This window comes from Bufo bufo, chromosome 10, assembly GCF_905171765.1.
Source record: "Bufo bufo chromosome 10, aBufBuf1.1, whole genome shotgun sequence".
NCBI lineage: Eukaryota > Metazoa > Chordata > Amphibia > Anura > Bufonidae > Bufo > Bufo bufo.
In genome coordinates, this window is record NC_053398.1 from 19,534,196 (window position 1) to 19,549,035 (window position 14,840).

General features: G+C 45.1%; 1 protein-coding gene across 1 annotated transcript in view; it reads left to right on the plus strand.

Annotated features, from left to right (window-relative positions):
- Positions 1–14,840, plus strand: part of LOC120981034 (transmembrane protein 263-like) — a 150,767-nt gene that overhangs the window by 11,427 nt on the left and 124,500 nt on the right. Inside the window, exon 2 of the mRNA XM_040410493.1 lies at positions 3,677–3,761. Coding sequence (XP_040266427.1) covers positions 3,677–3,761 — 85 coding nt within the window. The remainder of the gene's footprint in view (positions 1–3,676; positions 3,762–14,840) is intronic.

The window sequence follows — 14,840 nt, forward strand, 5'->3', positions numbered from 1 at the left end:
ATTCGGGCCCCTAGAATGCCAGGGCAGTATAACTACCCCACAAGTGACCCCATTTTGGAAAGAAGAGACCCCAAGGTATTCGCTGATGGGCATAGTGAGTTCATGGAAGTTTTTATTTTTTGTCACAAGTTAGTGGAATATGAGACTTTGTATGAAAAAAAAAAAAAAAAAAAAAAATCATCATTTTCCACTAACTTGTGACAAAAAATAAAAAATTCTAGGAACTTGCCATGCCCCTCACGGAATACCTTGGGGTGTCTTCTTTCCAAAATGGGGTCACTTGTGGGGTAGTTATACTGCCCTGGCATTCTAGGGGCCCGAATGTGTGGTAAGGAGTTTGAAATCAAATTCTGTAAAAAATGACCTGTGAAATCCGAAAGGTGCTCTTTCGAATATGGGCCCCTTTGCCCACCTAGGCTGCAAAAAAGTGTCACACATCTGGTATTGCCGTACTCAGGAGAAGGTGGGGAATGTGTTTTGGGGTGTCATTTTACATATACCCATGCTGGGTGAGAGAAATATCTTGGCAAAAGACAACTTTTCCCATTTTTTTATACAAAGTTGGCATTTGACCAAGATATTTATCTCACCCAGCATGGGTATATGTAAAAAGACACCCCAAAACACATTCCCCAACTTCTCCTGAATACAGAGATACCAGATGTGTGACACGTTTTTGCAGCCTAGGTGGGCAAAGGGGCCCATATTCCAAAGAGCACCTTTCGGATTTCACTGGTCATTTTTTGCAGAATTTGATTTCAAATTCCTTACCACACATTCGGGCCCCTAGAATGCCAGGGCAGTATAACTACCCCACAAGTGACCCCATTTTGGAAAGAAGAGACCCCAAGGTATTCGCTGATGGGCATAGTGAGTTCATGGAAGTTTTTATTTTTTGTCACAAGTTAGTGGAATATGAGACTTTGTATGAAAAAAAAAAAAAAAAAAAAAAAATCATCATTTTCCACTAACTTGTGACAAAAAATAAAAAGTTCTATGAACTCACTATGCCCATCAGCGAATACCTTAGGGTGTGTACTTTCCGAAATGGGGTCATTTGTGGGGTGTTTGTACTGTCTGGCCATTGTAGAACCTCAGGAAACGTGACAGGTGCTCAGAAAGTCAGAGCTGCTTCAAAAAGCGGAAATTCACATTTTTGTACCATAGTTTGTAAACGCTATAACTTTTACCCAAACCATTTTTTTTTTACCCAAACATTTTTTTTTTATCAAAGACATGTAGAACTATAAATTTAGAGCAAAATTTCTATATGGATCTCGTTTTTTTTGCAAAATTTTACAACTGAAAGTGAAAAATGTCATTTTTTTTGCAAAAAAAATCGTTAAATTTCGATTAATAACAAAAAAAGTAAAAATGTCAGCAGCAATGAAATACCACCAAATGAAAGCTCTATTAGTGAGAAGAAAAGGAGGTAAAATTCATTTGGGTGGTAAGTTGCATGACCGAGCAATAAACGGTGAAAGTAGTGTAGTGCCGATTTGTAAAAAAGGGCCTGGTCTTTAGGGGGGTATAAACCTGTGGTCCTTAAGTGGTTAAACAACACAATGTAACTCCAAGTCAATCACACTTCTGTGAAATCAAACTGTCCACTTAGGAAGCGATACTGAGTGACAATCAATTTCACATGCTGTTGTGCAAATGGGATAGACAACAGGTGGAAATTATAGGCAATTAGCAAGACACCCCCAATAAAGGAGTGGTTCTGCAGGTGGTGACCACAGACCACTTGTCAGTTCCTATGCTTCCTGGCTGATGTTTTGGTCACTTTTGAATGCTGGCGGTGCTTTCACTCTAGTGGTAGCATGAGACGACGTCTACAACCGACACAAGTGGCTCAGGTAGTGCAGCTTATCCAGGATGGCACATCAATGCGAGCTGTGGCAAGAAGGTTTGCTGTGTCTGTCAGCGTAGTGTCCAGAGCATGGAGGCGCTACCAGGAGACAGGACAGTACATCAGGAGACGTGGAGGAGGCTGTAGGAGGGCAACAACCCAGCAGCAGGACCGCTACCTCCGCCTTTGTGCAAGGAGGAACAGGAGGAGCACTGCCAGAGCCCTGCAAAATGACCTCCAGCAGGCCACAAATGTGCATGTGTCTGCTCAAACGGTCAGAAACAGACTCCATGAGGGTGATATGAGGGCCCGACGTCCACAGGTGGGGGTTGTGCTTACAGCCCAACACCGTGCAGGACGTTTGGCATTTGCCAGAGAACACCAAGATAGGCAAATTCGCCACTGGCGCCCTGTGCTCTTCACAGATGCAAGCAGGTTCACACTGAGCACGTGTGACAGACGTGACAAAGTCTGGAGACGCCGTGGAGAACATTCTGCTGCCTGCAACATCCTCCAGCATGACCGGTTTGGCATTGGGTCAGTAATGGTGTGGGGTGGCATTTCTTTGGAGGGCCACACAGCCCTCCATGTGCTCGCCAGAGGTAGCCTGACTGCCATTAGGTACCGAGATGAGATCCTCAGACCCCTTGTGAGACCATATGCTGGTGCGGTTGGCCCTGGGTTCCTCCTAATGCAAGACAATGCTAGACCTCATGTGGCTGGAGTGTGTCAGCAGTTCCTGCAAGACGAAGGCATTGATGCTATGGACTGGCCCGCCCGTTCCCCAGACCTGAATCCAATTGAGCACATCTGGGACATCATGTCTCGCTCTATCCACCAACGTCACGTTGCACCACAGACTGTCCAGGAGTTGGCAGATGCTTTAGTCCAGGTCTGGGAGGAGATCCCTCAGGAGACCGTCCGCCACCTCATCAGGAGCATGCACAGGCGTTGTAGGGAGGTCATACAGGCACGTGGAGGCCACACACACTACTGAGCCTCATTTTGACTTGTTTTAAGGACATTACATCAAAGTTGGATCAGCCTGTAGTGTGTTTTTCCACTTTAATTTTGAGTGTGACTCCAAATCCAGACCTTCATGGGTTAAAAAATTTGATTTCCATTTTTTTATTTTTGTGTGATTTTGTTGTCAGCACATTCAACTATGTAAAGAACAAAGTATTTCAGAAGAATATTTAATTAATTCAGATCTAGGATGTGTTATTTTTGTGTTCCCTTTATTTTTTTGAGCAGTGTATATACGCATGAGACTTTTTTCCGAACACAAGAATTTAACTTCACCCCAGTTTATTTAATTTCCTGATAATGATAGTGATTTTTCTGTACATGTGGCACTTTTTACAATAGCGTCTGTAGATCACATTGACCCCCCTCTTTGCACTGACCCACTATCACGAAGCAGGTTCTCGCATCGATCTATCAATCCCCGGATCGGAAGGTTCTGGTCCATGTTTGCTCGTTGCCTAGCAACCTATGGTCTTGTGATTGAGCTGAATCAGGAGATTGGGACTCACCAATGTATCATGGGTGCACGCTATCATTTACTGTAACCTAGCAACAGCTTAAAGAAGTTTCCTATGTTTTTTTTTCTGGGGAATAAAAAACAAAAAAAAACAATTATGGCCAACCCCTTAAAGTCCCGTCTGTCGCTGAGCTGCATTACCATATGTTGCATTGAGAACTTGGACTACTACTGCCTATAAGTTATAAACATTTCAGTAATCACATCTTCGAAAGGATAGAAATAACATTGTTCCAAAATATTAATTCTTAGTAATTTGCTTTTTTTTTTTTTTCTTCTAGGGATCAACTACTGAAATGCTGGAGGATGAGACGGCAGTGACAGATGAAGAAGAGATTCCGGCTCCTGCGCCAGAGGAGCCTTCAGGTAAGATGCAGAACAATGCAGGCCCTGTTATTATATGTGACTGCTGGAGAGCCCTGGAGTTGTGGGGTGGGCTGGAGCATTGGTCCTGTCCAGAGATGCTGAGGGACACTTTCCAGTGCGCCATGTCCAGTTTTCTTCTAATTTGCCCCTCAGCCAACAGCGCCTGAAAGGAAGCTCGCACTCACCGCTCCTCGGCGCTTCTTTCCAGTTCACTGGCTCTCTTCACTGGACTTGCAGTCCTGTCTTTCAACATCCGCACTGGTGCTGCTGCAGCCAGGGATTGGCTTCAGCAGCGACATGTCTATGTCCCCAAGCGGCTCATCACGTCTGGGTCACATGCTGCTCAGTAACACACCACCACTCAGGCCAGTCATTGGATGCAGTGGCAAAGTTGACAGACAGAGACCAGCAGTCCAGAGCCGGAAGTGTGCGGCGGGGAGTAGGCGAATATGAATTTCCCCACAAGTACTGCTGACTGGGGGGGGGGACAATATAAAAAAATTGTCTGGAAAACCCCTATGGATGATAAATGTCCCACTATTGTGTGTTCCAATGCATGTGACACAAATGTAGCAAATAATATCAAACAAGAATCTGATAATGATTTGTCTCCTTGGCAACAGACTACAAGCAATCCCTTTGTAGTCTGACACAGCAGTCCTAATTCTTACCTTCTGTTCACATACTTCTTGCCAATGCACTTTTGGCGGGATAACAAGAAGTAGGTGACAGGTGGGTGGGAATATGACTACGGGATCAGACTACGCAAATCATTTGTAGTGTGTTACCATGGAGACACATAGGGCGTGCCTGGGAGTTGTATACACAGAATAATAGGAGGTTTTTAATTAAAAAAAAAAAAATTTATGCATTGGAGCGTGATAAAGTTGGATTTCGTTTTTAAGCTGTCCTGTTCGCTGGTTGGGTTTGGGGTTCATTATGACTGAAAAAGAGATTTTTAGGGGAAATTCACATCACACTGACTTGCCATAAAATGGCATAAATGGGGATCCATGAGCTCAGACTTTACCTCAAAATGTAAATTTGGGGGGCATTTAGCCTGAAAGATTTCCATGAAATGAGTTCAGTTTCTGAGTATTGTTGCCCCTGATTTGATGTCACAAAGTGGAACAGGTGCTTCAAATGTATTCACACCAGACAGCTGGCATACACACACTGATAAACCTCCAGATTCCCATCTGTTACAGAGCTGGCTGCCCGCAGTCACCACTAGGGGGAGCTCAGTGCATAGGAATGTATACAGTTACTGTAATCATCTGTTTGCACTGAAAATTGCATAAAATGCAATGTTTTTACATTTGGAAGAGAAAGAAGGCAGCATTCAGTACGGGGCCCCTCTGAGCCCCAAAGCAGTTACGTGGTCTGCCTCCATTGAACGTACGTCACTGACCCAGATTAGAAAGACATGGCTGCTCCCTTCTAAAAACAGCACCACACCTATCCACAGGTTGTGCATGGTACTGCAGCTCAGCTGTATTTGAAGTATATGGGGCTAAACTGCAATACCAAATAGAACCTGTGGACTATTTGGTATTGCTGTTTGTAAAAGAACGCAGCAACGTTTTTGTAATCCTTTTAATATATAGAATTTGCATATTATTAGAATGTAATTTTCTCCATTAACGGCACTTTCCTAGTATGATTTTGAAGCATTTTCCATAATGCTACGCAGCAAGGATTACTAATTATTTCTGTTTTTTTTAAAAAAAAAAACACAAATCCTGCTTAAAATTCTAAGAGAATTCCTCCTGTTAAGCTTATAAAGTAAACTTCTTTAGATTCAGATGTAGCAGAGCTGGATTTAACTCTGAGCTACCATAGCACAGAAGGTTTACTTCCTCACGTATCAGTCAGCAAGATGTGCCTACGCCAAATAACACACCCAGCACTGCTTCATCTGTACAGAAGGAATGGTTGCATGTACATCTGCTGACCAGCAGAGGGCAGCAAGATCCCAGGTACCAGTGGAAATGTCATTATGTCTGCTTCATGCCCAAGTGCGGGGCGATAAAATTCTGGATCAAACTGCAAAAAAGTGATTTGCTGGGCTCTAGACAGACTAACACATCACACTAAGGCCTAGTTGTGGTGACGCACCCCAAAAGCAGCTAATTTAAATGGGCCAAATTATACATTTTTAATGCTTTATAGTCCTTGGAATTGCACAGTGCTGCGGATCTGTTCGTGTGCGGCACAGTGCGAGGTTTCCTGCACAGCAAGATGATCTGTGCCCATGAATATAGCAGAATAACATATATAAATGCATATAAATCAGCAATCATAAACTTGTGGCCCTCCAGCTGTTGCAAAACTACAACTTCTATCATGCTCAGACACCCTGCAGCTATCATGCTGGGAGTTGTAGTTTTGCAACAGCTGGAGGGCCATGAGTTTGACATCCCTGATATATATATATATATATACTGTATATATAGTGACCTGTCGAGACATGGACTCCACGTAGACCTCTGAAGGTCTCTTACAATAGCAGTAGATCCTTTCAGTCCTGGGGGTTGCTCAGCGCGACCTACGTGGATCTGGCTTGTTTTTCCAGCTCATCCCACAGATGGCGATTGGATTGAGATTTTGGGAATCTGGAGGCCAAGTCATCACCTTGATCTCTTTGTCATGTTCCTCAAACCATTTCTGATCAGTTTTGGTAGTGTGCTGAAATAGACCGCTGCATTGGGCAACGCGGAGGTTAATCACGTACATAATAACACACAATTGTCAAAAATAACACTTTATAAAGGCCAAATAATAATACCGCTACACCAGGACCCAGTCACTAATAATCCCATTTAGGCCTCCACTCAGTGACTTACAGGTGATGTCTCCTCTGGCTGGAGTCGTTCTCCTTCCTTTTTCTCAGTCACAGATCACCATGATGTCTCCTGACCTCAACTTCTTTCTGCATAGTTGAACACAATTATTTAGTATTAATGCCTCCCTTTATGCCCCTACTTAGCAATCATCCCTGATTAGGCCCCAGTAGATATAATGACCACCCCAGTAGTGCCCTTTGTACATATAACGCCCCCTGGTAGTGCCCTCTTTACATTTAATGCCCCCCCCCAGTAGTGGCCTTTTCACATATAATGCCCCCCCCCCCAGTACTTACCTCTTTGCATATAATGCCCCATGCCCCCCCCCCCCCGGTTTGGCCTTTTTACATATAATGCCCCCCCAGGTGCGGCCTCTTTACATATAATGCCCCCCCCCCCAGTAGTGGGATTTTCACATATAATGCCCCCCCTAGGTGTGGCCTTTTCACATATAATGCCCCCCCCCCCCAGTATTTACTTCTTTACATATAATGCCCCATGCCCCCCCCCCCCCCCCCGGGTTTGGCCTTTTTACATATAATGCCCCCCCAGGTGCGGCCTCTTTACATATAATGCCCCCCCCCAGTAGTGGCCTTTTCACATATAATGCCCCCCCCCCGTAGTGGCCTTTTTACATATAATGCCCCCCAGGTGCGGCCTCTTTACATATAATGCCCCCCCAGTAGTGGCCTCTTTACATATAATGCCCCCCCCCCAGTAGTGGCCTTTTCACATATAATGCGCCCCCAGGAGTGGTCTTTTCACATATAATGCCCCCCCCCAGTAGTGGCCTTTTTACATATAATGCCCCCCCAGGTGCGGCCTCTTTACATATAATGCCCCCCCCCCAGTAGTGGTCTTTTTACGTATTGCCCTCCACTAGTGCCTCTTTAGATATAGTGCCCCCAGTAGTGTCCATAAATGTAATAAAAAGTAAAAAAATAAATAAATAAAAAGAACAAAATACTCCCCTCGCTCTGCCCCCGTCATTCTTCCTCTCTGCTGCTACTTCCTCCCCGCCTACCCGCATTACGGCGCAGGCGCTCTGCTCCGGGTCTCTGGCAGCGTGATGATGTTGTCACGCCACCTGCAACTCTGCGCAGGAGGTCACGATGATGTCATCATGACTTCCTTCACGTTAGCACTGCCTCATAGGCCTCAGGCCTAGTGGCCTTCAGCCTATGAGGCTAAACAGCTGGGCACAGGAACCAATAGTTCCCGTCTCCACCACTCAACAGTACCAGTACCACCAGATGGTCTACGGCCCGGTACTAGTCCATGGCCCGGTGGTTGGGAACTACTGCCGTAAACTGCAGAGGCAGGTCTGCCGCCACCTGAGGTGAGAGGCTCATCTTGCCTCCTGGCAGATGCGGCCCTGTCTCTGTATCCTGGCACCTTTCTATCATGGCCGGCAGGTATTGTTTTTCGGCCGTTTGTAGCACAGTAGCTCTTGTGTGTGATCGGAGCAGCCGGCCGGCCTCCTCTCCCCACACACATCAGCGAGCCTTGGGCGCCCATCATCTATATTATTAGGCTCCCATCCAGCGGTTGTATGTAATGACCGTAGAAGCGTTTTGCGAGCTGTGTTCAGTCCGATGACTGCGGGGCTGAATGTTACAAGGAATGATGAATGGTAAATTACAGTGCGTTTAGTGACCGCTTTATGAAAGTAGGAAATTGTCCTTTTCTCTTTTATGGTGGTTGTCATGAGGGTTTTTTTTTTTTTTTTTATGTGTAATAGGCTCAGCACATACTGTCACACTGAGACTCGGCAGAATGGATGCAAATTGTGTAAAATTAATGGCGCCGTTTTATGTTAGAATAACCAAATTTGGCTCTTCAGGTGGGGAATAAAATATCACTTTTATGCCACAATTATTTTTAGAGAGGCAGTGACCAGAATGAGAGTCTCAGCTATAAGCCTAATAGGGTTGGATCCACAGAATAGGGGATAAGCATCTGATCGGCGGGGGTCCGACCGCTGGGAACATAAAGGGGTTTTCCCATGAAAAATATTGTACATTTTTCAAACCAGCAACCAGATCTGAATACTTTTATAATTGCATGTAATTAAACTTTTAGCATTGCCGCTGAGCCATTCAATAAAATCTATCTGTATAGCGCCACCTGCTGTTTGCTCTTTTTCTAATTTCTCTGTCCAGCTCACTGAGACGGAAGCACGTGCTCAATTTTCCATTTTTTACCATTTATCGTGAGATGACTCCTTTAAAGAGGAGCCGTCACCTCTCCTGGAATGTCTGTTTTAGTAACTACTTGCATTCTCTGTGATATAACAATTCTGGAGCATCTATGCTTATGACTCTCTGCCATTCCTCTATTATTCCTACTGTTCCTAAGTTATGAATGAATTACAAACAGTTTACAATAAAGATTCATATGGGCGTTAGTACCGGTTGGTGGACACTGTCCAATCAGTGTCAGCCTTTGCAGGGACACCCCCCTCCCAACTGGCAACACCCATCTGAACCTTCATTAAAAACTGCTGCCAATTCATTCATGACTTCTAACAGGAATAATAGAGGAACGGCACAGCATAGTGTCATAAGAGTAGATGCTCCTGAATTGTTATTACAATGGGAATGCAAGTAGTTAGTAAAACAGACATGTCGTGGTTGTGACGTTTCATCCATAGTGCCGCAAGGTCTGGGGCAGCATTTGACCAACTTGGCGGCATAACCTGATGTCTCTGTGGATACATTGCGACTTTTCAGTAAATTGCAACATGTATTTATTAGAATTTTCTGCTTTTTTACCTTATTTGCCTTGTTTTCCTCGGTGGATCCAGGGCATTGATCCGCACCGGACACATGGGTGCCGATACTGTGGCTCCAGCTCATCGTTGAGCGTTTTTTGCGTTCATATCCGTCATGGTGGCGCTAAGGGTTAATGGACTGGTATATAAACTGTGGCATGGAGAACAGTGTTGGGTGAAGTTATCAAAAATTTGCTTTGTGACGAATTTACTTCGTCATGAAGCGCGTTTCTTTGTATGTAGCAGGCACAATGACTGGGAACGGCGATCGCGCCGCTCCCCGCCCGTCATTGAACCCCTCAGATGCCGCATTCATCACTGATCGCATGCATCTGAGCTTAAGATTGAGGCCTTTCAGGGGTTAATCCGGTAAAAAACAAAACAAAAAAAAACTTACCTTATCCATTTGATCGCGTAGAGGCCGCCTTGGCCATCTTGATTGAAGACACCACGCAAACAAAATCTCGCCAGCGTCATACGTCACCGTGCGTGAGATTTCACGCAGTATCTTCAATCAAGATGGATGAGGTGAGTATGGTTTATTTTCCCGCCATTTCAGGAAAATTTATTCTTGACCACAAAGCGCGAGGAAGTTCGGCTTTGCGTCAAATCGAATTGTTCCCGAAATTCGGATTGAAGTCGATTCGCTCAACACTAATGGAGAACTTGCCGTAGGCACGGAAATCCTCATGTTCTGCATTCCCTTCCAATATAACATCTGGTGCCTATATTTAAATACGACGCGGTCCAAACCGCAGCCATGGAGCTGTGCCTGATCGTCCAGATCTCCGGACTATATGGAAGTTTACCCCGAATATATATCAGATAGGTGTCGCCTCGCATGCCTGGCGTTTTTCTACGCTCGTGGTATCACGGCTGCTCCGTGCCGCTAAGGTTTCTGCTGCTGGTCTCAGATACCGGTCAACATCCAGAGTCCTTAAAACAAGCCTTGTTCTGTCTTCCTGGAGAGGCCACAGCGGAGCCTGAGACGGACGCGCACGGGGAGAGACACATAAAGGAAACGGCTGGAGGCTGTGAATGGGGAGCAATCCGATCCAGTCCGACCTCCGCCGGATTCTTCCTCTACAAAGTTCATTACCAGGACCAAAAGTGCATTCGACAAGCTAATATGTAGGATTTTACTGCCATGCAACCCCTCCATTCAGTAACCGGATCTACAGAGGGGCTATCCTCTATCATCCCTGGGTTACCCCGTTACCTTACTGTCTTGTAATGGTCAGGTTACATTTCTGACTTCATTGTTATGTCACGGCTATGGCTGTCCTCATGGCAATGTGATTTCAATTCCAGGCAGCGCAGAGTGTTTTAGAGACAAGTATGCTGATATTGAGTGGCCAATATAATTCCGAGAAGGGGGCTGGTTAAAAATCAGCGAGATAATTTGTTGGTCATCAATACCATGGACCCCGGCCGATTGGATCTTAAACGATATCAAAATCCTGGACAACCCCTTTAAAACCTGGATATCAAAACCCTGGACAACCCCTTTAAAGGGGTTGTCTCACCATGGACAATCGCTTTGATATGCCCCCATTGTCTTATAGGTGCGGGTCCCACCGCTGGGACCCGCACCTATATCGAGAACGGAGCCCCCTCCATTTATTTTCTATGGGTCCGACGGAAATAGCCGAGCGCTGGCTCGGCTATTTCAGTCGGCCCCATAGAAATGAATGGGAGCGGGGGCATCGCATGCACGGTATGCTCCCTTTCACTTCTATGGGGAGCCGGCTTGGTGGTGGCCAGACTGGCATCCTCCAGCCACCACCTTGCGGGGCTCCGTTCTCGATATAGGGACCCGCACCTATAAGACAATGGGGGGCATATCCTAGCGATATGCCCCCATTGTCCATGGTGAGACAACCCCTTTAAGGTGTAGTCCCATCATGGGAAATGACAAATCACTTAGGCTACTTTCACATATGCGTTTTCTTGCTGTCCGGTTTTGAGATCTGCCAAGGGATCTCAAAACCACAGCAAAACGCATCCGTTTGAATAATACAACCGGCTGCATCCGTTCAGAACGGATCCGGTTGTATTATATCAAAAATGAACATGCTGGATACGGCGCCCATTGACTTACATGGTTTTTGATGCCAGTTCAGTTTGCCATGCCGCACACAAAAACGCTGCTTGCAGCGGTTTTTGTGTCTGGTATGGGAACGCAACAAACTGTAATGTCATGCATTCTGGTGCACTCGTTTCCGGTTTGTTCAGTTTTGTCCTCCTTGACAATGAACAGGGACAAAACTGTGCCGGATCTCAAAACCGGAAAGGAAAACGCAGATGTGAAAGTAGCCTAAGAAATCACTTTCTGATTGTTGAGGGTGGAAAGGGGCTTTCCAATTAAAAACATTTACCACCTTTACCCACCCCCTTTAATGTAGTTATCTAACATTATATCACACCTCACAGCGTAGCCAACCTGCGGTGGTGATTATACTTACCTGGTCCCCACCGCTGGGATCAGTCTTTGTCGCTTCTTGGCCGCTCTTCTTCTCTCTGGTGCACTGATATCAACAACCTGTTCACATGGGGAAGTGGGGGCACGTGACCGCTACAGCCAATTACTAGGCGCAGCATCGTGACAAATGGTCCCGTGACGCACGGGGTGCAGGTCACTGCTGTGGCCAGCGATTGGCGGCAACGGTCACGTGCACCCCTGTCAACAGGATGTTGATGTCCGCACACAAGGAAGACGAAGAGCCAGCCTGGGAGCAGTAGAAACCGAGCCCAGCAGCAGGGACCAAGTAGGTATGATCACCACCTCGGGTCGGCCACTCTGTGAAGACTGATATAATGTCGGATAATGCCTGTGTATGTATATCAGCTTCTAAGTAGGTTAGAAGATTGAGGAGAAGTTGAAGTAGACAGAGGAGTCTTTATCTACCATTACTTCTGTTGTTGCAGTAGAGTTTGCTGACGTCTTTTCCCATCTTCATTTTTGATGCTAGACATTCTTCCACTAATCCTCAAACTACTCAGGTCCCAAGGAGTTCTAGCCGGAGATTAGAGACTATTGAACCAATGTCCGGACGTACAACCTGTCTGTTCTCAATCCTTAACCAGCAACTTCTCGGCATCTGCTTACTACGGATTCTGTCTCCTGTCCTCCGGGACTCACTATGAATAACTTGCTTTCAAAATTAAAAAGCAATTAGAGAATGAAAATCCACCAATAAAGAAAAATTTCAATAACATATCAGCTCCCGAGACAAAGTACATACCCAGGAGATCACAGTTTCTAAGTAACAAAAGAGGAAAATATATAGATTTATTTTCATAGTTTTTTTTCGTTGCGATGCTTATGAAGGTATTATCTGTATCGGTAAATATTCATTAAAGTCTGCTGTGGATTGTTGTGAGTTTAGATTTCTTGTGTGGAGATACTCGGTGGATTTAGAGTCCGTTCTGCACAATCAACACCCCTCTAACCAGGGAAGGAGACAGGCAATTGCTTTGATGCCTAGTGGGTTAAAATGGCCCACTAGAGTATGCTAGATAAATGAAGGTCTTGAGTCACGTCTTGTTCCTCCATGACCTCAATACCAAAGTAGTGAGTTCAAACCTCTCCTTGGTGGGGTCAACTCCTGTGTGGTGTGACCATTTTTACAGGTGCCATGACTATCCAACCATAATATAGTTTGTAGCAACACTAGGAGATGTCGCGCTCATCCACAGGAAGCCAGGAGCCCGGACCTCGCCCTGAACCTTAGGCGCACAACGGATCCCAATAAAAAGAAAGACGGTCCAGCTTCACTGAAAAATACTTGAGGCTTTATTTGATCCCGTGCAGATAAAAACCAACATACAGCAATGCAGAAAATCGACCGGTTTCGGATCACTATAGATGTGCTCCTGGACCCAGGGAAGATCTTGGTTTAAGATGGTCATTATACCTGTAGGCCAGTCTTAAGGTCCTCAAGTATCTCCCTGACCTCCCCTTGAACATCCACACTTGACTTGGCCTAATTATTTATTAGGGTAGAGGGAGACGAGCTGCATCCAGACACCTTTTTCATTGGCTATCTCCTAGCAGCAGGACATTTTTGAGATCTAATATATCTGGTCTTCATTTTCTCCGATCTCTTCCATTAGGGGACAATCGCAATACTTTGTATGTACGTTAGATTTTCATCTGATCCAGTTAACATCTATGGGATTTGTCCACGTTAATCTAATGTGTATGGACAGATTTAGATATTACATGGTGGCGCATCAAGGTCCAATGTATCCCTCATATCTTGCGCCTTCCAGTTTCCAGATTTCGCTAGTTGCTCTGACCAAAGTCACCTTCATATAATGCGATCTCAAATCTCACGATCACGTGAGATTTTTTTATTAACTTTTTTATAAACGAGTTCCTAGATTCTTAGGTTCATAGATGTAGGTTGGGCCATCAGAACGGTCAGACTGGCCTAACAGAGTACCAAAGAATTCTCTGGTGAACCCAGGCTTTGATAACATAATGGGCCCCAAAGATCCAAGAGGGAAAAAAAATAATTGTAGCTGCCTTTGAAGCCAGTCATTTGCCATTAGTCATTTGCCTATTAAACTTTATTCATGGAATAGGGGTTGGGTCTCGAGAGTAATTTCCTCTCCTAGCCATCAGAATCCCAAGGAACCCCAGTCTAACTTCTACCACAACTGATTGCTATAATGGATCACCAGCTCTGCCCTTTCCAAAAGCCCACAATTTGTAGACGGAGGCAGAATAACGGTGGGGTGTCTCTTAGATGGTGCTTTGGAGGCACCATCTTATTACAGAGCCCCTTTGATGCTGAAAACATCAACACTTTGTACATAAATCCATCTTTGGTCTGCAGTGAACGGCGCATGCTATCTCATCAAGCAGCAACTACAGATCTCAACAAGAAAGCTGATGTTCCTTCTCGAAAGCTAATTACGGAGACGTGTTTACATGGGTGGCATTCCCCTTTAATGTAACACAGACGCTTCTTTATGCCTGGTGGAATTTCACCTATGAGGCCGTCCTAATAATCTTCTTAGAACAGGAGGGATACATGATACAAAGTTTCAAGGAGAAAGAAGATTTTTTCTTTTTCTAACAAAGCGAGGATCAAAACAAAGGCGATGTTTGTCCGGACCTTTCATTTCTATATTTTTTTTCTTTTTGCTGTAAAGAGATATCAGCGTCGACTTTACAAAGGGAAAAAAAAAATCCACATTAAAAGTAATCATAGTTATTGCTTTGATGCATAGACTGCTGATTCCTACCGCGTAAAAACTAGGACGAAATGTACTTAAGGCAACTTTCTCCACAAGCGGCAACTTCCTGCGAGAAACGAAATGCGGTGTACAGATGGAGCAGCGTTGGCGGCAGGTCGGGATTATCACAGACTAAACCCAGATCTGCATGACGGAGAATGGATCCACAATGCTTGTGGGATGGGAGGAGCTATGCAAATTGTGGATGTTTAG